The sequence below is a fragment of the Hyperolius riggenbachi genome, chromosome 11, assembly GCF_040937935.1.
Source record: "Hyperolius riggenbachi isolate aHypRig1 chromosome 11, aHypRig1.pri, whole genome shotgun sequence".
Classification (NCBI taxonomy): domain Eukaryota; kingdom Metazoa; phylum Chordata; class Amphibia; order Anura; family Hyperoliidae; genus Hyperolius; species Hyperolius riggenbachi.
In genome coordinates this window covers 37,380,928-37,406,201 of record NC_090656.1, presented here as the reverse complement: position 1 = coordinate 37,406,201, position 25,274 = coordinate 37,380,928, and the positions used below count along the sequence as shown (strand labels likewise).

Sequence of the window (25,274 nt, the reverse complement as noted above, 5' to 3'; positions counted from 1 at the left end):
TTAGGCTAGGTCTGTGGTAGGATTACAGTGTGAGCTCCTCTGATATATTCTGAGAATTCCAAAGCCAGTTTAAAATATATATATATACCTAGTCTCCCAGAATGCTCGGGGGAGGGGGGGTACATCATTGGGAAGGTTGGGCTACATTCCAACATACAGCAATATATTGGAAGTGCTTCTGACGATGGAACCAGGAAAATTACCATAACAGTGGGGATCTTGAATAGTTTACTGCGGTCTACTATATGTCATTACAGGGCCTCTTTTCGCTGCAAACATTTAATACGCCAGATGTCAGCAGCTTTTGGCGCTTGGTGAGGTTATAGGATGGTGTGACCCATAATCAGCTAATAAAACAGCTGATAGCGATTGTAGATGGCAAACATGTAACAGGAAGTCGCCAGTGTTCATTTCATTCATCTTCAAAAGGATAAAAACCAAAGCAGGATATTTCTTGGGACGACAGCGACGGGACGCTTCCCATGTCCAGCTCTGTAAACACCAACTGTAACCCTAAACACATCACACTGACACACAGCGGCTCACAGATTCCATGCTACAGCGCTGTGACATCACTGTCATGGAAAAGTCAATAAGGTAAGGCTACAGAACTGCGTCATACAATGGATAGTCCATACAGAGCACACAAACCGATCAGCACAATCCCTGAAGATAAAGACCACAATGTGGACAGACAATCACAGGATGTGAAAGGAGTTTACTAACAATATTGGTTTATGGATAGTGAAGATTTTTCTGGGGAATAGAGGGAAGAATCCAGAAATAGACAAACCTGAGAAAGCTGCTTAAAGGATACCCGAGGTGACATGTGACAGGATGAGCTAGTCATGTGTATGTACAGTGCCTAGCACACAAATAACTATCCTGTGTTCCTTTTTTTTTTTCTTTCTCTGCCAGAAAGAGTTAATCATCACAGGTATGTAAGTGGCAGTTCCTGTCTGAGTCAGGACTGGGTCAGACTACACGGATAAGAAATTACAACTATAAAACACTTTCCTAGCAGAAAATGGCTTCTGAGAGCAGGAAAGAAATAAAGAGTCAATAGTTTATAGATTTTAGCTCTGGCATACTTCAATGAATGTGTCATTGAGCAAAAACAAAACAGTAAAACTTAAAAAGTAGAATAAATATAAAATAAAACTGGAATATCTTAAGTCATTTTTAGGAGAAGGAGGCTAGATACAATTGTTTATTTCATTAGTTTATTTTCACCTCTGGCTTCCTTTAACCGGCTCAGAACCACGCTATACAGAACCTAAGCAGCATCTGCGGCTCCCTAACTCTGATGTGGTTTAGAATCTACGTCACCTGATTTCCGCCAAGATTGTGCACACCCAAGAAGGGAGATTCAGCTGACATATGACAGCTGACGTCTCCCCTCACTGATCAGGAGCCATGGCGATTGGCTCCTGTTCATGTGATCATTACTAATCCCCTACAGGCCGACATTGGCACTGCAGCTATTGCTGGAGGTCGAATTACACTGTATTTATAGTAATTTGGGCTCTGTCTTTTGACGGTGCCCAAATTACTGTTTGATCACCGCTATAGTCGTAATTCACATTACGGCCTATGGTGGTGCATGGTGTGCCCACATTTCCTGTACTGTTTTTGCCTGTCTCAGCAGCTCTGGCCTCTCTTCGTTCCCCTGGCAATCTTCAGTCCCCTCCATGCAGATTGGCATACAAGCTCCAGCACCACGCTGCTCCTACTGTCAGTCATCAAGCCTGTACCCAGTACTTGGTGGCAGGGCAGGCTGGGTGCCAATCTGTGCAGAGGGGAGAGCTGCTCGTCACTGGATCTGTAGGGGGGGGGGGGTGCTCTGTATATAGGAGGCCACCAGATCACCAGGGACACCCACCAGCCCATCCACCAGGAACAACCCCCACACACCAGGGAAGCATATGGGATGCCGCTAAACTACCAATGACATGTATACCGAGGGAGATCTGTATAAGGGAGGGTTAACAGGCCAAAATGGAAACTGTAATAGGGAAACCAAGTGATGGGGATGCGGTGAAAACTATTAAAATAAAATAGACCTTTTAAGCCTAGCCCACCTTTAAGACCACACCCTCTACATCATAAAATTATTAATTAACCTTCCCCGTTATCCTTTTTTCACTAAAGTTTACTCTTAATGCATTTCATTTTTTTTCTTGCAGACACATTGTCTTTCAGTAATATTAATGACTTTTGGCTCCCCTGAAATATCAATCCTGCTTCCATCTATGATTTGTATAGCGCACATTTCCAAATGAAACAAAACAGCATGGTGGTTATCAGTATAAATTAACATTGCTTCCCACACACAAGGCCACAGCCTTTTCTAATTTTATTTTTATCTCAACAATAACTGTTGTAGCTAAACTGAAAGCTGGTACTCTCCAGTCCTGTGACGAGCATCACAAGACTGGAGGGAGGAAGCGGCTAGAGAATATTATATTATGAATGGAGAGGAAATCTTGCCCTAAAGTATGGGGATGTTAAAATAAGAGGTCCTGTTACAGCAGAGGGAAAAACGAATGACTAAAGCCAGAAGTGAAGCAATTGTTATGGTTTTCACAGGTCTACCTCACAGGGTTTGGATTCCAAACTCGCTACCTCATGGTGGGACGTGGGGGAACGTCAAGTTAGGGATTACCTGTTGGGGTGAAGTATGGTGGGGCTTTTGTGGGCCCTGGGCTGCTATGGTGGCCATGAAGGCCTGACAGGAACCCCAAACACAATGGCTAAAGGGAAACAAAGATGGAGATTGCTGGTCTTCCTTCAGAATCCTCCTTCTGTGGGGAGACAAGGAAAGCTGGCATGTACTGGGGTAACCCGAAATCGACCAAAACTAGCACTGCTGCATTGTGGAGGAAGCTGAACTCCAAAAGCTGAGGAAAGGACCCGACAGGAATTGTGTGTCTGGAAACTTTAGGTGGCAGCCCCACCACCAGGATCAGATGCTGAATGCCAATAACCTTTACACCTTAAAGGGAGTCTGAAGTGCTATTAAAAAAAACACTCACCTAAGGCCCTATACAAACTTTACGTTCCTCTCATGGTCCCCGCGTTCCAATGCTGGTTCCCCCATTAGCGGTCTCCAACCGATGGGTCAGAGACTGCTCTCTGCCACCACGGGAGGCTTTGGCAGCTAGAGTGCACACGAAGACAGGCCGCTCTGTACTGCCCGGACGCGAGCAACGAATTCTCAAACAAGCGCAGTACGGAGTGGTCGGTCTTTGGGAGCACTTGGAGTCCAGAAGACCGCCAAAGCCTCCCACAGCAGAGGAGGCTTTGGCAGTCCGCTCGTGTGCTGGAACGAGCGGACTGTGAGAGGAAAAGAAAGGCTCTATAAGACCCAGAGCCTTCCCTCTCCTCAGGAGAGCATCTGTGTTTTTTTTTTGTTTTTCTTAAATCGCTTCAGACTCTAAATCACATTATTACTTCCACTGACCTCACAGGATATATAGAAGATACAGATCGCACTCACCTCAGTCGTTCCTCTCCAGCTCCTCACTGCATCCTCTAGTTCCCTGGTGGGGCTGTCAGCAGACACAGGAGGGTTCTTGCGCTCTTGTGCAATCACTTCCGCAAAACATGCATGTGCCACAGGCTGCACCTTTTGTAACGCATTGGACAAGAACTGAAAATGAACCTGCATCACAGTCAAGAAACAGCGGCCAAGCACCTGCGAAGAGAGGAAAAAAGGGTTACTCATCAGGACAGATTTAAAGTAAACCTGAGTAGGGTGAAGAAGTTCTATTTCACTTGGCTGGGGCTTCCTCCAAACCCCTGTAAGCCTTGCAGGTCCTTCAGTTTAATCCCAGTCCACTGTGTTGTGGGGCTGTACTGTACTGTACTGCGGGACCTGTAAGGTTACAGAAGGGAGAACCAAAAGTAAGAAAGAGGTGACTGGCACACCACTGGCTGCAAATCGTTGCCTGTATTGCGGAACAGTGACACTACATGTTACAGACACGCAGGTCCTTCATCAGTGGTATAACACCTGTTATACACCTGATGAAGGACCTGCATGTCCCTAACATGTAGTGTCACAGTTCCACAATACAGAAGATTTGCAGCCAGTGATGTGCCACCTCTTTCTTACTTTTGGTTCTACCAAGATTGTTGGAGCAAACCGGTCGAGGCCAGGCACAGGCTTACTGACAGGTTCTTTTACCTGGGTGCAGTCTCCTTGGAAAATTGTTTGTGCAAGCAACAGAAAGGAGAAGGCTGGAAGAAGCCCCAGGTAAGTAAAATAGAGCGCTTTCCCATTTCAGGTACGTTTTTAGTAAAACAAGATGTTATCTTTATGTAAAAAAAGAACTCACAAGGCTCCCCAGGCATGAACTCAAATGAATCTCTTGGCTTTCTGGACTAAATTAAGGTGCCTACAGACGCATGTTGCCAGTCAGGGATTGGCCATTCCCTTGGGTTACATTGCTGTGCTCTATAAACACATGCCGGGTGGACACAGGGTGGATTTCTTAGTGTTTCCTTGTCTCCTGTGCAAGAGTTCAAGTCCCTGTAAATTAACCACTTCGCATCCAGACCTTGTTTCCCCCTTATGGACCAGAGCAGTTTTGACATTTTAGCTATGTCCCTATTAAATCAGCAATAACTTTATCCCAACTTATAACACTATATATATATATATATATATATATATATATATATATATATATATATATATATATATATATATATATATATATACACATATACACACAGTCTTCTTCAAGACTGACTAGGCTTTCATTGTATGGCATTTTTTCACTCGAACAATTTTGTTTTTTATGCATTTTAATGGGGAAAAAAAATAGTAAAGAAAAAATTATAATTAATATATATATATATATATATATATATATATATATATATATATATATATATATATATATATATATATATATATATCTATATCTATCTATACCTACACACACACACACCTACACACACACACACACACACCTACACACACACACACCTACACACACACACACACACACACACCTACACCTACACACAACCTACACACACACACACACACACACACACACACACACACACACACACACACACACACATACACACACACACACACAATTTCTCACTTTTACCAATTCTACTTTAAAAATACAAAGTAAAAATTGTAGATACGGAGCAAAAGTGTTTGGCTATTTCTACTATTTAACACAGTGCTGCATCAGATAGTGTCGGTGGTTTTGCACAGAAACAAGCCCTATCCTGCACAGCACTGCTTCTGCTACAAGACTTATATCTACATCCTCGTGGCTTAGATGAACTCACAGAGAACGTAGATATACTGTAGTGGAGGAAAACGTGGTTAAATGAACCAGAGGACATAGGGGCTAGGACATGGAGTGGCTGGCATTTTCATTTTTTATTGTACAACAATTAAACCTATTAAATCAAAATTGGACCACTATTAAAGAAAAAAAATTGCAAAAAATTGTAACGTTTAAAATACATGTGTACACTTACTTATAATTACATTTCTCCCAGATTAATTTGCATTACATAATACTTTTCTCTTATGATGCTGTTGCTTACAGTAGGTAGTAAAATTTTATCTGACAGGATTTAGACTAGTCCATCTCCTCATTAGGGATTATACGCAGTTCCTTTATTGTTTGCAAAATAACTCGCTGGAAAGGATCTTTACAGAGATGTCAATTAGCCTCCATACTTGTTTACACCCATTTTGGCTGCTGGACTAAGCAACTGCCGTTCATTAAGTACTTATATAAATAAAGTAAACTCAGAGGATCCCCCTCATGAGGAGTTGGACTACTCCAAATGTCAGATGTGTCAGATTTTTATGACATACATGTAAGTGACAGCGACACAAGAAAGAAGTAATTTAGCATTTTACTCTAGGACAAATGTATATCCGATATATATGCATACATATGAATTCAAAAATATACAATTTTTTTACGACAGAGGACCCTTAAAGTGTATCCGTGGTGAGAGGGGACATGGAAGCTGCAGTTGCCTGGCAGCCCTGCTGATCCTTCATGAATCACACACCTGATACAATCATGCAGCTAAGTAAGTCAGAGCACCTGATCTGCATGCTTGTTCAGGGACTATGGCTAACAGTATTGGAGGACAGCCAGGAAATCTGCATTGCATAAGGCTATAGTGCCTTTCATGCAGGGTTTCAACCTTTGACCAGAGTTCTAATCCCAGCTCAAGCAAGTAGGTAAGGAGGCTTTGGGCAAGGTTCGCTAATGAGCCTGGTCACCTGTCAAGCGTGCCCTATTGGCTGTAGCCCTGAAACACTGAGTCTGCCAGGAGAAAAGCGCAATATAAATGTTACGTGGCTTGTCTATTCTAAATTGCTATGGTCAAAACAGGAGGCCTTAGCTGACAGCTGAGGGAACTAATTACAACTTGTGATTAGTCACAGATGAGGGGGGATTAGACAGGCTAAACTCTCTAAATACACACAGGGTGCATTTCTCTAGGTTTTCCTTCTGTCCTGTGCAAGAGTTCAGGTCCATTTTAAGCCATAACCTAGAAGGTCAGAGAATCATCACTAGATCTTAACCTCCCTGGCGGTGTGATTCCCGCCATGCAGGAGTTTTTTTAACCTTTTTTTTTTTTTTTCAACCTCCCTGCGGCGTCCCCCCGTATGCACCGATCGCCGATGGCGCGTATGCCCATCCAGAAATCCCGTTCTGAACGGGATTTCCATGAGGGCTTCCCCCGCCGCCATGGCGACGGGCGCGATGATGTCACCGACGTCGTGACATCAGAGGGAGTCCCAATTCACCCCTCAGCGATGCCTGGCAGTGATTGGCCAGGCAGTGCACGGGTCTCGGGGGGGGGGCACCCTCTGATGCGGCGGGTAGCGGCGAATCGGCACGGAGCGGCGGCGATCGTAAGTAACACGCAGCTAGTAAAGTGCTAGCTGCGTGTATAAAAAAAAAATTCTGCAAATCGGCCCAGCGGGGCCTGAGAAATCAAGTTAAGGCTTAGCTTCTTTTCCTTTCCTTTTTCTATTAAGTTTGTTTACATTTGCTAAAGAAACCTGGTGCATCATAAGGCTGGACCAAAGAGCGGTGAACTTTAAAGTGAACTAGAGGCGAAGCACCCTGATGTATTTTACCATATAGATCAGTGGGAACATTGGAGAAAACACCTACCCTGGCTGTCTGTTTCATTCTTCACTGCTTAGTCTGCCTGTTATCAGCCCTGATAAAATCCCTGACTGAGCATTCAGTCTGGCTATGCTCAGGAATCATTGTAGCCGAGTCTTTCTTCTCTGATGTCTTTTCAAGCCCAAGCCTGCCCCCTTCTGGCTCTACAATAATGACTCAACCTTAATGATTCCTGAGCAAATCCAGAATTAATGCTCAATCATATGATAAAATATGTGAGGATACTTCGTCTCTAGTTCACTTTAAAGTTCACCGCTCTTTGGTCCAGCCTTATGATGCACCAGGTTTCTTTAGCAAATGTAAACAAACTTAATAGAAAAAGGAAAGGAAAAGAAGCTAAGCCTCAACAATAGTCATTACACAAAAACAAAACACTTTCCAGAATGAAATAGTTTGGCAGAAGGAAGAGCCGAGAATTATTACTATTTTCCCCTCCTGACAAGCGCAAACAATGAGGCTTCAGATCGCGGCGTCCTTACAACACAGCTGGCTTGACATGGAGAGGAAATAGGCTTGCTATTTTAGTCCCCTGACGTCGGCATGAAGACAACGCGTGGCCTGTCAGCCGAGAAGCCATCATGCCTGTTCTGCAGGCAGCTAAACACATGAATGGGGGGATCACAGCGGCCAACACACACAGCCGCTACTGTACACGCATTCCCCAAACTCCACATATCTATGCTGCAGGGAAAGTGTTTATAGGTCTAGAAGCCCGAGCTGCTGAAACGTCAGACTATCTGAACTACAGGACAACAAATGTGGAGGTGCTGGAGTCACTGCGACAGATTATTCAAGACAAGCGCAAAAATAACTCGAGCAAAAGTCACACAGTTGACCAGAGCATCCAGACTTAGGGCCAGTGCACACCAAAAAGCGATAGCGTAATCGCAAACGCTCAGCGCTTTTAAGAAGTGATTTTTCAGAGCGTTTATATGCATGTGCCTAGCGATTTTCCAATCACGCCTCGGGTTTTTTACTTTTTGTTACAGTACAGCTGGAACTGAACAGCTTCTGTAACAACACCACTTGGAAAATCACCTCAGAAAAGCGCAGAAATGCTGTAGGACCCGCGTTTGCATTTGTGTAAAAATCATATCGCTCTGGTGTGATCCATCCCATTCAAATACAATAGTAAAGCGCTTTTCAAAGAGCTAGCGTTTTTAAAAGCGCTCAGATGCGCTCTTGATGTGCACCAGCCCATACACAACCTTCTCCTAAGAAGTGTATCTTAGCCTGGTGGTGCAATGCCATGACTGGAAGGTAAGATCACAGACTAGGGCTGCTACATGCAACATATTTAGTGTGCTATCGTTCCAGTGCCCCCATTCCATGCAATAAAACTTACTTGTGTTGGACATACTTTGCCGCAGTTTCCAAGAGTTCTTCACAGCATGCCCCAACTTTCTAATAATCCGGGAATTCGGGAATACAGAAGTGCACAGAAGCGTATTGTAAAAAAATACACTTCCGCACGTGCACACCGCTGTTAACTTTTTTTAAATCCCTGGTTCGCCATACACTTGCATGACTTCCGGTCCACTACAGATCGCTGCAGGAGCCACACGGTAACGTAGGGCACTTCCGGCGCGGCGCACTGCAACATGCGTAGTGTGAGCTACCCCATAGATCATCATTAGGCTGCGGTGGTTGCACCGCACCAGTGTGAAAGGGACCTCAGAGCCTTCCCAGCTCTCTGACGTGTGTCCCATTTCTGTAGTGCTTAATCACAATAGACAGTCTGTAACCCCTATGACTGTTGACACGTAGGGATCCTGCATTGTGACAATTTGTATGTTCTCCCAGTGTCTGTGTAGGTTTCCTCTGGGCATTCCGTTTCCTTCCACACCCCAAAACATACAGAAAAGATAACCGGCTTCCCCTAAATTGGTCCTAGACTGCGATGGGCATATAACTATGGTAGGGATTAGATTAGGCTGAGGCATTCGGCAAAATGTTGGTCCAGAGAAGAACAAGTAGTAATTGTCAATAAAAGCCTGTATGTATGAAATGCTCGTTATTATACTTCAATACTCCACAAACAACTGACACAAAAAAAACCCTCAAAAACACTGAAGCAGCAAACTGTGTGAAAACCAGCATTAGTGCCATTCAGAAAATTTCTGACCAAGACTGTACATGGAAGAAAGTGGCTTCTGTATATGGCACACATGGAGGTGGAGGCTGCACATGGAATGGAAGAGGGGGCTGCACATGGAATGGAGGAGGGGGCTGCACATGGAATGGAGGAGGGGGCTGCACATGGAATGGAGGAGGGGACTGCACATGGAATGGAGGAGGGGGCTTCACATGGAATGGAGGAGGGGGCTGCCATGGAATGGAAGAGGGGGCTGCACATGGAATGGAAGAGGGGGCGGCACATGGAATGGAAGAGGGGGCTGCGTATGGAATGGATGAGGGGGCTGCGCATGGAATGGATGAGGGGGCTGCACATGGAAAGGAGGAGGGGGCTGCACATGGAATGGAGGAGGGGGCTTCACATGGAATGGAGGAGGGGGCTGCACATGGAATGGAGGAGGGGGCTGCACATGGAATGGAGGAGGGGGCTGCACATGGAATGGAGGAGGGGGCTGCACATGGAATGGAGGAGGGGGCTGCACATGGAATGGAGGAGGGGGCTGCACATGGAATGGAGGAGGGGGCTGCACATGGAATGGAGGAGGGGGCTGCACATGGAATGGAGGAGGGGGCTGCACATGGAATGGAGGAGGGGGCTGCAAATAGAATGGAAGAGGGGCTGCACATGGAAGGAGGGCCATGAAAAAGTTGGCATAGGTGTGGAAAAGGTATATATCCGGCTTGCTGGGGTCCGCGTTTCATAAAAAGTAAATATCTCACTTCCGGCTGATCACACAAGCAGACATTCTGAGCAATCAACTAGTAATTTTGTACATTTCTTTTTAATTCCTTTAGAAGATAAGAACTCTATGCATGACTGTCACTTGGTAATTATGTTTGTTGCTTAGCAAGGAGGAAACAATCATTGTGTGTTGTAATATTTAAAGAGAATAGGAACCTTTCTCCAGCAGGATTATGGGCAGGAAATGTGCAGAGAGTTCAGGGAAAACCCAAAACGCATCTGAAATATTTTCCAAACTGATAAGCACCTGGAAAGCCTACATAAATATTTACTGACAAATCCGGCTTGTGGAAATGGCATTCAGCGCAGAATAGGAAGAAGCCCACTCGTTGCAAGAAAACTGCTTTCAGACTCATCCTAGCTTCTAATCAATAATGCAAATATCTGATTCCTCATTCGCGCTCTCTGCTGGCTATGGGAGCGCCGCCAACAAGAGGCTGCCGGGGCCTCACATGCGTAGTAGCGTAACCGTGCAAACCGGCGCTGAAAATGTGTGCACACAATGGACTGTAATGTGAATTACAGCACAGGAAATTTGGACTCCAAACGACTGAGCCCAAATTACTATAAAAACAGCATAGTTCAGCAGCCAGCAATACCTGACAAATTACGTATTTCCCCAAGTCCATGGCGGCCTGGATAAGTAATGAACGCCGCCGGGAGTGTTGCCGGGGCAGGGTGAGCCATTTTTCAGCTTCACACTGCACCCAAATTTCCCGGTGCAATTTTTGCATGTACGCGCATAGTAGCCCATGACTTACAGTTGGGGAGCTTCCGGAGAGGCATAGTGGCAGAACGGAGGGGACTGGGATAACACCAAGGGACCTGTAAGCCCACCGCAGGACAATGGCACAGCATAATCTCATATTTTAAACACCCTGCGACAGACTGTGCCAACAGGGTCATTTCTTTAGCTCCACCCCCCACCCAGTGATGTGCTCCCAGCTGAACAGAAGTACGTTAACTGAATGTTCGTCTATCGGTGCATGCACTGCAGTGCCGATGACTCCAATTGCTCGGCAACGCACTTGCTGAGTCTGCATCACCTGAAGCACTTCCGTCACATCGCGTCACACCGTAGTTACCCTGACCAGTCTCATAGAGACTAATGGGCACTGCTGATAGATTACCAGTGCTATAAAGCCTTGTACGCCTACTAGACTAATGTCTGGTGCACACCATGCAATTTCCCAGCAGATTTGTTGAATTGATTATTTGCAACAGGTTTAATCTGATTTCCGATCGTTTAATTGATTTTCCAATCACTTCATTACAAAATCAAAATCAGGAAAATGATCAGACATCTGATCAGACACGTCAGGAATTATCGATTCAACCTGTGTAGGTTACAGGAAATTGCTGTCTTCCGCCACACCACCACAGCTTGCTGGGACCATCTTCTTCATGGCCGCAGCCTCCTCAACGTACGAGCGCAGCGGCACTGCAGTTGTTGTGGCTGCACCTGCGCAAGTAACTAGTGGCTGCACCTGCGCAAGTTAGTTGTGGCTGCACTTGCACAGTAGCAGAAAGCAGTTGGTACACAGAGGACAAAGCCACAGACAAGCAGGATTGCTCTTCTGTGCAGGTGCGGCACAAAAGTGCAGAAAGTACAGAAGCTCTGTTTGGACTCAGAGGGTCCCAGTGCTAGATTGGTGGGGTTGAGAACAATATGGCTTCCCTTCAAGGCAACATTTATTCAAATTTTCTCTACAGGTTCACCTTAAGATTGCTTTTGAAATGTTTTGTAGATAGAGTGGACAACAATTTACCCAACAATTTATACCAAGGGGTAAACAGGAAAGTAAATGCCGTAAGGCACATACACACATCCAACATAACGCACAACCAACCGCACGACATGACCAACTGCACAAGTTGTTTACATGACAAGTACGTACACACACGCCAAACAACCAACTCACTTAAATACGGCACGCACAAGCGAAATGACAAGCTGCACAACATGTCCGCATTCAAAAACAACAAAGTTTTTAACATGACTTGTACACACGTGGCCAACTTGCAGGATGGTTGTCCCGGATGATTCGCCAGTTGGATCTGGCAAAAGCCTGTGATCAGTTGGTCGTCTTGTTGTATGCCAGCCATACTCATGGCCAACTGTCTCCCAACAGACCAAATAAGAGGATATTTGGGCAGATCGTTTGGACTTGTATACGCACCTTTATAGTCCCCGGAGCAGCTCACCACAATCATACTTGGGATAGTCCAAATCCAAGAACACAAGTCTGCAGCTGTTTGTGCGTTGGGCACACTAGAAGAAAAATATCCTTGCGTGCAGAGGCGGAACTAGACTTAATAGGGCCCACCTGCAAAAATGATAGCATGGGGGCCCCTATGAGGGTCATGTGAAAGGGAGCCGGAGAATGGCAGTAGAGTGTGTTCTGCTGAAAAGCAGGAACCGCTACTTGCTACTCCCCATGAGGGGGAGGGGGGGGGGGTTGTTTTTTGTGAGAAAACAGGGCTGGTGTTTTTGTTAATTGGCTGCACTTGTGGTTGGGGAGAGGGAGGAGGAGGAGGGGTCCCCAAAGACTCTTGGCCCCCCTGCCATGGCAGGGGTGATTGCTACACCCATGCTTGTGTGTATAAATTATACAGGTTCTCCCTTGCAGTATTGACAAGTCACAACTCAGGCTTATCAGTTCACCACCTAATCGTATGGTCTTACATCCGAACTCTCCAAAGTGGATAGAAGGTGGAAGGATCTCTGTATATCTCACAGGCTTATCGCACCCATAAGTGAAATAAATGGGCTTTTATTAGGTAAAAAGCTGCTTTTCACTGCAAGGGAAAAACTGAACAATTATTACACACACAAGGAGTGCTTGTCTGTATTTTCGTATAAGGGATTGCTTGCTATATTGGCCCACTGCTGACCTCTGTCTGAGTAGCATTATTCAGACTACGAGGAACATTGCCGGTTGATGACACTCTGTTTACTGTCTGCCCCCCCAGTGGATCTCCCCCAGTTCATGCGTGTGTGCAGGGAAGGAAAAATACAAGTCTGGATTGCTGCAGATAAAGCGAGGAGGAAATGGAGCAGACAGAGAGGAGCTGGGGAATGTTTGGGCTGCAGTGGCTCATTAAGAGGAAATCCTGGGACATGCATTATGCCACAGCACTGGAGACGGCGAGGATGTTCCCGTACAGAGCTGGAGAGCGATCGCTGCGCTACTGCCAAATACAAACGCTCAGCACTAAATCTGCACTAACAAGGAGGCAAGCCCTGGCTGCCCAAGTCACATCCACAGGCACTTAAAGGGAACCTGAAGGGTTTCCTAAATAAGGAACACAGGTGGGTAAGGCTGCATACTATACACAGCCTCACCATTCTGTCAGCACTTTGAGCATTCTACTGGCATACGTATATGTATGCTGCAAGTGAGCTGGGCGCAGGGTGAGCAGTCATTTGGCTCACCTGCTGCCGCTCAAATCCCGGGCGTCGTAAAATACTATTCCCCCTCCGAGTCTTTGCAACTTGGAGGGAGATGTAATTTGTGGTAAATATAGCCTCCACATCCCACTAACTTCAGGTGTCCTTTAAAGAGAATCTGTATTGTTAAAATCGCACAAAAGTAAACATACCAGTGCGTTAGGGGACATCTCCTATTACCCTCTGACACAATTTCACCGCTCCTCACCGCATTAAAAGTGGTTAAAAACAGTTTTAAAAAGTTTGTTTATAAACAAACAAAATGGCCACCAAAACAGGAAGTAGGTTGATGTACAGTATGTCCACACATAGAAAATACATCCATACACAAGCAGGCTGTATACAGCCTTCCTTATGAATCTCAAAAGATCATTTGTGTGTTTCTTTCCCCCTGCATCTCTCATGCACTGAAGTTTCAGGCTGCTCTTTTCTTCCTGCAAACAGCTTTGCCCTTGTTTGTAATTCCTCAGTATGTGAAAGCCCAGCCAGCTCAGAGGACGATTTATCCAGCTTGTAAAAGATAAGAGAGAAGAGAGAAGCTGTCCTAATCTAAATAATACACAGGCAGTGGGCATAGAGGGGCCGGGAAGGGGGAGTTCATATCAGAACCACAACACTGAAGAACTTGGCAGCCTTCCAGACACAGGCCGACAAGTCTGACAGGGGAAAGATACATTGATTTATTACAGAGACTGTCATAGTAGAAAGTGCTGCAGTTAGCCAGAACAGATTAGAATAGCTTTTGGAACTTGTAGGATGATAAAAAACAGGATGCAATTTTTGTTACGGAGTCTCTTTAAGCCTCCTCTGGACCTGCTGATTGTTCAGCATACAGTATGTGCTGACTCATGGAGGCTTTGGTTTTAGGAAGATATTTTAGATTTTAAGTATAGACTGTGTCTAGATGGGGGTTCATGTACCGTTTAATTTATTCACAGTTGGTCACAGCACTCAAATTTTATAAGCATGGCATTTAGTATTCTTGCCTGGCAGCTGTAGTCTCCCAGGACGGAACCCCGGCCAAGATATTATCTGAATAAAGTTAAAGAAAAAAAAACAAAAAAAAATTTTTGGGACATTTCCTGGTATTTTATTTGACCATTTTTCCCGGTTATTACACCGTTTGAATTATGTCCCTAGCACAATGTATGGCTACAAATATTTATTTGGAAATAAAGATGTATTTTTTCTGTTTCACTAATTACAAGCCCTTTTTTTTTTTGCAAAAATAACAGTAATATACCCTCACGACATACAGTAAATATTAAGAAAGTGAGTCCCTAAGGTAGCAATTCATGTATTTTATTTTTTTTAAAAAGTGTCACTGTTTTATTTTGGTAACTATGGGAGGGAAGGTAAGGGGTTAATAAATGGGCTATTTAATGTATTTTTATTTAATGGGATGGGTATGTAGGTGTAATTTTACTCTTTGGCCACTAGATGCCCCTCCACTTTATTACGATCGTGCATCTTTTACTGCATACATGCGTTACAGGAAGTAACGCGTGTATGCTTTACTTTCACTTTTGTCAATGAACATGGCATCTCATTTATGCTGGTGGTCATGGATAACTGTGTTCCTATTCACTGATCTGTGTACTAACAGGCGGTGATACGAATGTGCACAAGAGCGTCAACCCCAGCGATCGCAGCGGAGTACGTATATCTATGCCCCTGAGGCGAAGATGAAGTCTCAAGGGGCGCAGATATACAGTCTCAGAACCAGGAAGTGGTTAAATAACTAAAATACTAACTCATGTTTGGTCAAACAGAATGTATCATATTTTAAAGCGGAATATAACCCCGCATTTCAACTTTGCTCTAAAATATTATTTACAGCATATTATATGCAAAAAGCATTTTTTTTTTACTAGCCCAGCATTGGAAGGGTTAAACACAGAGGTTTAAAGTTCCGTGGAGAGATATGCAGAAGTTCAGATTGTTACATTGTTTTTAGTTACATGTATCTATTGATAAATGTTACACACTCTTTGGCTGTCCTCCAGCTCCTTCTCAGTCAGAGAGATGAGTCACATTCAACACTTAGATACATTTATGTAAACAAAATGTATCTATTTCAGCTTCGGATGCGTCTGCAGAAATCTCCAGGAACTTTAAAGCCCTGTGTAACCCTTCCAATGCTGGTCTAGCAAAAAAAAAAAATGCTGGTTGCATATAATATACTGTAAATAATGTTTTAGAGCAAAGTTGAAATGCAGGGTTATATTCCGCTTTAAGCTCCAAACTTTCCATAATTCACTGACTGCGACAAGTTCAAGTACCCTAACAGAAGAAAATCAGTAGCTCCTGGGGTGGAGTCCATTATCAGTGCGGGCCATTTCGGCATAGGGTGAAGCCGAAAAACATCTCACCCTGCTACTGCACTGATAACTATTCCCCCTCCAAGTTGTAGCATTCGGGCAATGGCGATTGCCAGTGGCCGAATTATAATTTATTTTACCAATTTGTGCAGCGCCCGGCTGAAACTCAAAGTTTTCAAATCAGGCATGCAGCAATGACGCCACAACGATTGGCACAGCGCTGGTGCAGAAATCAGCTGCCTCGTCTGGGGTGCGCATACAGCATAACAACTTAGGCTCTATAGCAGGGGTCCCCAAACTTTTTCGGTCAAGGGCCACATCAACATACTTCAGACTGCCGGGGGCCGGAACATACACAAAATGATGTTGAAAAAAAAATTACATTGAATCTATGTATCGATTCCTCCAAATCATGGCCGGAGGAGAACTCCCAGCAGCAGCCATACAGTCATGCGGCGCCCGAAGAACGTCTTTGTGCACCAGACAGACAGTGAAGCATACCTAGGTGACAACCTGCTGTCGAATTGGAAGACAGTGAATGACTGTTTGCTGGCTTCTACAGTGTGTGGTGGGTGGTGCCATCACTGCTATTCTATATGCTTGCTGCCAATATTTAAAGGTGCAGTGGGCCACATCTATAAATGATACATTTATACAGGGGGCCATATTCAGCCCGCAGGCCATAGTTTGAGGACCACTGCTCTATAGCATGAGATACCAGTTTATATCACTTGCTGCGAGTGACGGAAGGGGGGGGAGGGGGGGTTCAATGCCACTGTCATGGGCAGCCATCAATGAGAGAGAAGCAGGCTATCTGAGGTCGGGAGAAGGGCCTGTGCTCGGCCCTGGAGCTGCATTGTCAGCTGGTTTCTTACTGTAGCAGCTCACAAGACGCACAATAAGGATATTGTTCTCGAGACAATATAAAGACTATCAGTATACTATGACGAGATTTTGGCATCTTGAAAGTGCCAAAGCTAGTCTACCAAAATATGAAAGCCATTGACATTACACATCTTTATAAATATAATACCCAATTCACTATTTTTGCTTACTTTTATTGTAGTGTGCAAGTAAAGGCATGCAAGTGTAAACAGTATGCAGAGACAATTAGGTGCCGAATTGCCGATATGCATTCGGGGAGACATCACTACCCTAAAGTGGAGCAAAATCAGTGATGTCTTATTACTGCATTATTGCTCAGACAACATCCAGACATGTTTGCAAGTAAATACCAAAGGCGAAAATGCTCAGAAGGAGATGCTGTCTATATGGCAATTGAAAAAAGCAGTTATTTCCCACAATGCAATAAGGTTCACAGACAGGAAACTGTCAAGACCTAGGTACTGACATCACACTTTGGGAGGGGTTACCCCACAATATCAGCCATACAGGCCCCCTCTGAGAAAAGGTAAAGATTTCTCGTGAAAAATGGGGTTTCGGCTACTGATCAGGATGAAGTTCAGTCCAGGGTTAAAGCGGTATTAAACTGACATACGGTAATATTCAATAAAAATGTATTTTCCTACTTTTTATAACCCATACAGTTATCATATTTTCTTTTGTGTACAAGTATTATTCATTTAGAAATTACAAGTTCCCAAAGTACAGTGTATTTGCTCTGAAAGCTGCCATTGCATTTCATTCATAGCTACAGTATTTATATATTGTAATGTACTCAGTGATTTTTTTCTGAGCTGTGTCTGATCTGCATACATTAGAAGGAGTTTCACCATTGCCAGGGAATGTTTACATTTCTCTTTTGCCACAATTAAGTAAACACAAGATAATGTTATCACCTGTTCAGATGCGGATCTCACTGCAGGGAGCTTTTTATTAAAAAAGTAAGTCCTGTGTTTAACTGTTTGAATGCTGTTCTGCTTAAAAAATTGTGGTAGTATATTATATGCTGTAGAAATGCTGGGTTTCATACTACTTTAAAGTTCCTCTCTGAAGCAAACTCAAGGCGGTTAAAAATAATAGAAACTGTAGGTGGCTATGAGCGCTCCTCAATTAGATCTAAGTGTATCTCAATCAAAACTATGTATATCAAAAATACAGAAAATTTAGATAAATGAACATAAATGTCCCTCCGTATCTATGGATCGCCACACAGTGGGGGGTAAACACCCTATTTGCATATATAGGCCTCAATTCACGGAGCACTATCAAACGTTTATCAAACACTTTATCAAACGTTTGATAATTTACCTCAATCGTAAAATCTCATTTAAAATTCACTAAGGTGTTATATATTTATCGAATGTTTTACGGATAAAACGTTCAACAAATATATAACACCTTAGTGAGATTTTACCCATGAGGTAGATTATCAAACGTTTGATAAAGTGTTTGATAAACGTTTGATAATACTCCGTGAATTGAGGTCATAGTAGTTATCTGTGCAGGCGCTCAACATCAAGTCCCAACAATAGTGACAGTTCCAGTATTTCAAATCAATAGCAACAGTTCCAATTTCTGATAAACTTCATAGGTTAATGGTGACAATTCAAATAGCTGATAATCTTCATATACTCCACTTAAACAGACAGACCCACACTGGGTACTCTCACCGGATTTGTAGGCTGATTGTATTACAGATCAGCTAATACGCGTATTTTTGATGATATCCCATCGGTCTTCAGTAGAGATTGTATCTAGAACTCAAACAGGGATACAGGGACATAGCGTAATCCAGTATATACTATAACAAATGACAAGTGTAGCACTTTCACCCATACAGTGCCAAAAACCGTGATGACCCTCCACCGGTACTATGAAGGTAATGTTAACCGCTCACCAGATCACAGGGCTTACCACTTGTAGGAGATCAGCTAATGCGCTTTGTGATCCGCCTTCAAAGTATGCAGCCTTCTTCCTGATTGCCTTAAACTTGTAGTCCCGCATTCAGTACCAAACCTGGGCCCATATGCAGTCCAACATGTCACAGCAGTCTGCAGACTGCTGTGACATGTTGGACTGCATATGGGCCCAGGTTTGGTACTGAATGCGGGACTACAAGTTTAAGGCAATCAGGAAGAAGGCTGCATACTTTGAAGGCGGATCACAAAGCGCATTAGCTGATCTCCTACAAGTGGTCAGCCCTGTGATCTGGTGAGCGGTTAACATTACCTTCATAGTACCGGTGGAGGGTCATCACGGTTTTTGGCACTGTATGGGTGAAAGTGCTACACTTGTCATTTGTTATAGTATATACTGGATTACGCTATGTCCCTGTATCCCTGTTTGAGTTCTAGATACAATCTCTACTGAAGACCGATGGGATATCATCAAAAATACGCGTATTAGCTGATCTGTAATACAATCAGCCTACAAATCCGGTGAGAGTACCCAGTGTGGGTCTGTCTGTTTAAGTGGAGTATATGAAGATTATCAGCTATTTGAATTGTCACCATTAACCTATGAAGTTTATCAGAAATTGGAACTGTTGCTATTGATTTGAAATACTGGAACTGTCACTATGGTTAAAAATAATAGAAAGTTGGATATTTGCCTAAGAAAAAAGGGATCCTCCAGAGGCTTCCCACATCCCCCTGGATACCACCGCTGCTGCGCAGGACTGTGACAGCTCGCGGCCGCGCTGCTCGAGGACAAGTGGCTTCGGCTGAATGTGCAAGTGTGGCCAGCAGAGAAGGCACCACGAGAACACAGTCCACAAGCTCTTGTCGGATATGTTTCATGGGTCCATGATCAGCATCAGTGGGGTAGAGGAGGGGATTGGAAGCCCCGGACTATTCAGGAGCTTCCCTCTACCTACGTGCAAATCTAACTTTTTCCCCTCTAAACTTCCTTCTTGCTACTCGTGCCTAGAGCATGCAAGACCAGAAGCGGGTACTCCTGGGAAGCCGACAGGAGACGGACACATCACCTGCAGCTGCCCATGTGAAGGAGACCAAAACTGAATAAACGTTACTCCCAATTCTAATTACACATTATGATAAATGAATGCGTCAAGCATGTTTACAATTCACGCAGAACTGGTCCTAGAGGTGACAATTGTTACATGTGTTTACACTCAACCAAGCAGGTTTACAATTCACCCAGAACTGGTCCTAGAGGTGACAATGGTTACATGTGTTTACACTCAACACTAACTTGTTCCAATAAAATGAAGATGCTTTTTACAGTGTACTATAATGCACATTAAAATGAATGTCATGGTGGATAACAGCTTGAATGCATGTCCACTGTACCTTTGTTCTTACAGCAAAGAAATACATTACTACTATGCGTTTTACTCAATATTTGTCATAATGCACCACAATGTACTTTTGGTGTGGTTTTTTTGTACATCGTAACTTGTATTGTAATATGTAATTTACTATGTCTTACCCATTCTAAAGAAAAATAGATTTACTTTTCTTGTAAAAAAACAAAAACCAAACAAACAAATAAAAAAAAAAAAGATTATATATACCGGTATATATAAATCACAAAAATGTATGTACTATTCACCAGCACCACCACAGATTGTGATCGGTTTCATGCTGAAATCGATTCACAATCTGTTTGCAGCAAAGGCAGCCATACGATCCCTCTCTGATCAGATTCGATCAGAGAGGGATCTATCTGTTGGTCGAATCTGATGGCAAATGGACCAGTGTATGGCCACCTTAACAGAAAATCTAACTGAAAATTGTATGGTGTGTACTAGGCATAAAGGTAGGCATGTCCAAAGTCCAGCCCAGGAGCCATAGGAGGCCAGCCAAGCCTTCCTGGAGGTCCCCAAAGCTCTCTACAGTTAATTCCATGCAGCCTACAGGCCATATAGCTGCAGTGCCACATGCAGGGGCCATCAGCAGTAACAGCCACCGATTAGCAGCCACCACTGTTCTAACTGCACACGGTATATGAGTTATTTCCCATAGAAATGTTTTATTTGACAAAATGTCACAGGCATGGTGAACCGAACAGCAATCAGCAAAAATTGTGTTTAATTTCAGTAGTTTGGCCCCCTAGCACTCTCAAGAATGGTGAGTTGCCACTAGTCCTAAAAACATTGGCCACCCCTGGTCTAAGGAGAACTACTGGTGAAGGGGGAGTGACTGATTAACTTATCAGTATGTGTTTTGGAAGCGGGAAAACAATTCAAACATTGGAAGGTCATATAACATGCATGCAGATGGTATTCTGGCCATGATATGAACTTGGGAGATAGCGCTTCACAGCGAGCAGAGATGTGGAGTCGGAGCAATTTTAGCCACTCGGAGTCGGTGGTTTCATAAACTTGGGATTTTTGTACAGACTCCACAGCCCTGACAGCGAGTGCGCTATCCACTGGGACAACAAAGCATATAGTATTATACTGACTTCTGTATAACAGGGCTGGATTTGTACTTTTTATCATCCAAGGCCACTATAGCATCCAACCACACATACACACACACTTATTGATCCCAGTAATCAACGAATTTAAGGATGCTTATTGATGATGCAATTTACTAACTGATCAACCTTCCGATTGATTGGTTTGAACAGTGTGGATGGTGCCAATGAATTACAAACAACCAACCGTCAATTGTTTTATCTGTCTGGTTTGTGGATCGATTATATCTGAAATGATCGGAATGGTTAATGATTATTTTTCCATTTATGGGTCAAATCGATACTTTCCGCACTGATAGGTTGGAGCTGGTGGAGGGCGGAGTTGGACAGTGATGAGTGACAGCTCAGGTCATAGGCAATAAGCTGTCCATGTTTGCTGTCTCTTCACTCTCTGAGTTCCAGACACTTGCCTAACTGCTGCAGTTCACATGTTGGCAGGTTGACTGCATAAGTGTGCCAGCCTGCAGCCTGCGCCTTGCTTCCCGGTGCCCTAGGCCATGGCCTATGTGGCCATGCCTGTAATCCGGCAATGCGTATGTCCTTGCATATAGCATACAATGAATGGCACTGAAAATAGTACGTAGAGGCAGTCAGACTATTGCATCACTTCTTCTGAGACATCTCTGGGAACTATACAAAGTGATTTTCTTTTTCATTGGACTAAACAAATGGAAAGCCCCTTGTGTTGAAGTGATGTCTGGGTGACGGAACATTCTTGCCTGAGTCAGTGACCCAGAATTCTCAGCAGCCGCATTCATTTTCAGCCAGTGTGGGAATCAACGCTGTACTTGTCATAGGGAGCAACTTCCTTTCTTATTTAGGTGAAAACAAAAAGCCCCTTAAGGATTCTTATTAACATGAGAAAATTAATTTCCATGTGGAGCTTTGTTGAGATGAAAGTCATCACTGCACATTAAACAGGCATACTGCAGTCCTGGCACTCACAGTGGGGAAGCAGACAGTAGAGGATGGAGCTTTACCCGAACGACCACTATCGCAAAAATCGTTTAATTTAACATACATGTAAACATATACAAATAAGAAGTACGTTTCTTCCAGAGTAAAATGAGCCATAAATTACTTCTCTCCTATGTTGCTGTCACTTACAGTAGGTAGTAGAAATCTAACAGAACCGACAGGTTTTAGAATAGTCCATCGCCTCATAAGGGATTCTCAGGGTTTTTGTTTATTTTCAAAAGCACTTTGTGAATGGCAGTTGCTCAGTCCAACTGCCAGAATAGTGTGCAGGGAGCAGGGAAGCTGGCCAGCATCTTTATACAAATCCTTTTCAGGGAAGGTCTTTATAAAGAAGAGCCTTGCTGAGAATCCCCCATTTAGAGTTTGACTGGTCCAAAACCTGTCGGTAATGGCAGATTTCTACTACCTATTGTAAGTGACAACAACATAGGAGAAACATAATTTATGGCTCATTTTACTCTGGGAGAAAAACACTTATTTTTAGCTGTTTGTACACATTTTAAATGTTTTAATTTTTGACGATAGTGGCCCTTTTAAGGACAACTGTAACAAGACGGATATGCAGGCTGCCATAATTATTTCCTATTAAACAATGCAGATTGCCTGGCTGTCCTGCTGATCCTCTGCCTCTAATACTCACAGTCATAGCCCCTGAACAAACATGCAGATCAGAGGTTTCAGACTGAAATATGACTGGATTAGCTGCATGCTTGTTTCAGGTGTGTGATTCAGACACCCCTGCAGCCAAATAGATCATCAAGATGCCAGGTAACTGGTATTGTTTAACAGGAAATAAACATGGCAGCCTCCATATCCCTCTTATTTCAGGTGTTCTTTAAAACTCTTCCTTTACCCATTTCCGATGATATAAATGTAGGTAAGGAAATGTGTCCAAGGGTGGTCACAACCTGGACAGGTTCTATAATCAATCTGTGCTCCATGCAAAGACACAGAACTGGAGTCCTACCAAACATGCCCTTTGCCAAGCATGGTTGCAAACATAAAATATGGACTGGCAAGGGGGGCGACTTCAGTTTGTTCAGTTGCCCAACTATCTGCACTAATGATGACTTAACCAATTCAGCTTTTAAAGTGAACCTCCGGACTAAAAATCTACTCAGCAGCACTGAAAAGGCTTGGCGTTTCTTTAACAGTTTCACAGCATCGGAACTTTGTTTTTATTACCAAAGCCTCCTTTTTAGCTGCACAGAAGCTAAACTCCACCCCATCAAAGAAAACTGCCCAGGCATTTTTCCCCTGACGCTGTGCAAAGCATGATGGGATTTCTAATGTTGTTCTCGTTGCCTAGTAGCTGGGAGGAGTGATCAGGACACAGGACAGTTGGAACTGTGTCTCATGATTCCCTGTCAACCAAAAAGATGGGTGCCCCCATGAAATCACACACATTTGCCTGTTCTTTTAAAGAGAATCTTACACTAAAAAGCATACCATTCTATTCCTCATTTTCTCCTGTGCCCCTCTGTGCTGTTTCTGCCACTCCCTGCTGCAATCCTGGCTTGTAATTAACAGTTTTAGGCAGTGTTTACAAACAAACTAACCAGCTTGTGATAGGCTCACATAAACAGAGTGTGTGAGTCATACAGAGTGTGCAGGGGGCCTGCAGAGGGTGTGTATCGCTTCTATCCAATCACAAGCAGCCCTGCACATTCCACACACTCAAGCTTTAGCCCGACAGACACGACAGAGGAAAGTAGATAAGATTTATTACAGAGACAGTGCAATTAGGAAAGGCAGTAAGCCAGAGCACATTAGAACAGGCATAGGAACTTATAGGATAGAAGAAATAAGACTGAAAAATTTGTTACAGAGTCTCTTTAAAGCAGGGCGGGTAAGAGATTGTATTATCCATCTATTTTAATTAACATAACTAATGCAACTTAATGACAGTATGTTTGTTTAGGCTGAAGTTCCTGAACATTTTGGCATTTCAGCTGTGTCGCTATTAAAACAGCAATAACTTTGTATTACTTATGCCATCAAAGTGATACATATATTGTTTTTTCGGGACAATCTAGGCTTTCTTTGGTTAATATTTTTTTTAATTTTATAGGCATTTTACAGTGGTGAAAAAATAGGCGTAAATGCAAAAAAATACACTCAATTTTCACCCTTCCTAATTTTCACATGACAAGTGCTACTTCGAAATATATTTGGCTCATGCCTATTAAAATGACACCCTCCATGCCATATTTCATCACTAGTTGGGCATGTAGCATTACCATTATCGCCAGTCTGTGCATCTGTAGCGATTAGATCTCATTGCTATGGCACACAGTTTGGGGACCCCAGTGCTGTACAGATACATTGCTAGGCAACAGCATAGTGATGTGTCTGTACAGCATTGGGCCCCTGAGCTGTGGCCCTTGTGATCCCATCTGATCGCCACGAGTGGCAGCTACTACCGATGTCCACGATTCTTAAAGAGAACCAGAGACAAATTAAAGAAAATATTTTATACATACCTGGGGCTTCCTCCAGCCCCATACGCACGGATCACTCCCACGCCGCCGTCCTCCGCTGCCCGCAGCTACGAGAACCGGCTCCCCGCTCTTCCGTCAGTCGGAAGCCAGTCTAGCATAGAAGTGCGCTCTTTGCGTATCTCTCCAGCAGCCGCTGGAGAGATACGTAGAGGGCGCACTTCTCCTGCGTAGCTGGCTCGATAACGTCAGTGACGGGAGCCGGTTCTCGTAGTTGCAGGCAGAGGACGACAGTGGCGTGGGAGTGATCCGTGCGTATGGGGCTGGAGGAAGCCCCAGGTATGTATAAAATATTTTCTTTAGTTTGTCTCTGGTTCCCTTTAAGGCCAAGTATAGGTAACAAAAGGGGTTAATTGGTCAGGTAGAAGTTAACACTTAACTACAGGAAAAGAGACGCTTATTTTAACACTAAGGTTTTTTTTCTCTTCTTAACTGCCCCCCCAAGTATTAATGAATGTTTGGTGCTATTTGCAACAGCAGCAGTCATTCACTTTCGAATGGATGCAAGAGAGCTTGTGCACCAGCGATGGATGCACGCAGCAATGGCTTTTATTCTTGGACGTTAATGTAATATCCAAAGACTCACAGGGGGACCCGATTGAA

The 25,274-nt window shown here is 43.8% G+C and overlaps 1 protein-coding gene across 2 annotated transcripts in view; it reads right to left on the bottom strand.

Annotated features, from left to right (window-relative positions):
* GARRE1 (granule associated Rac and RHOG effector 1) overlaps window positions 1–25,274 on the bottom strand; it is a 152,444-nt gene that overhangs the window by 59,426 nt on the left and 67,744 nt on the right. The window contains exons 1-2 of one of the 2 annotated variants that reach the window (XM_068261756.1): window positions 22,303–22,382; window positions 3,500–3,697 (exon numbers count right to left, since the gene is read on the bottom strand). In XM_068261756.1, the coding sequence (XP_068117857.1) occupies window positions 3,500–3,697; window positions 22,303–22,359 (255 nt within the window). In that variant the 5' untranslated portion in view covers window positions 22,360–22,382. Of the gene's footprint in view, window positions 1–3,499; window positions 3,698–22,302; window positions 22,383–25,274 lie in introns of those variants that run through there. The other variant, XM_068261755.1, reaches the window with a different exon arrangement.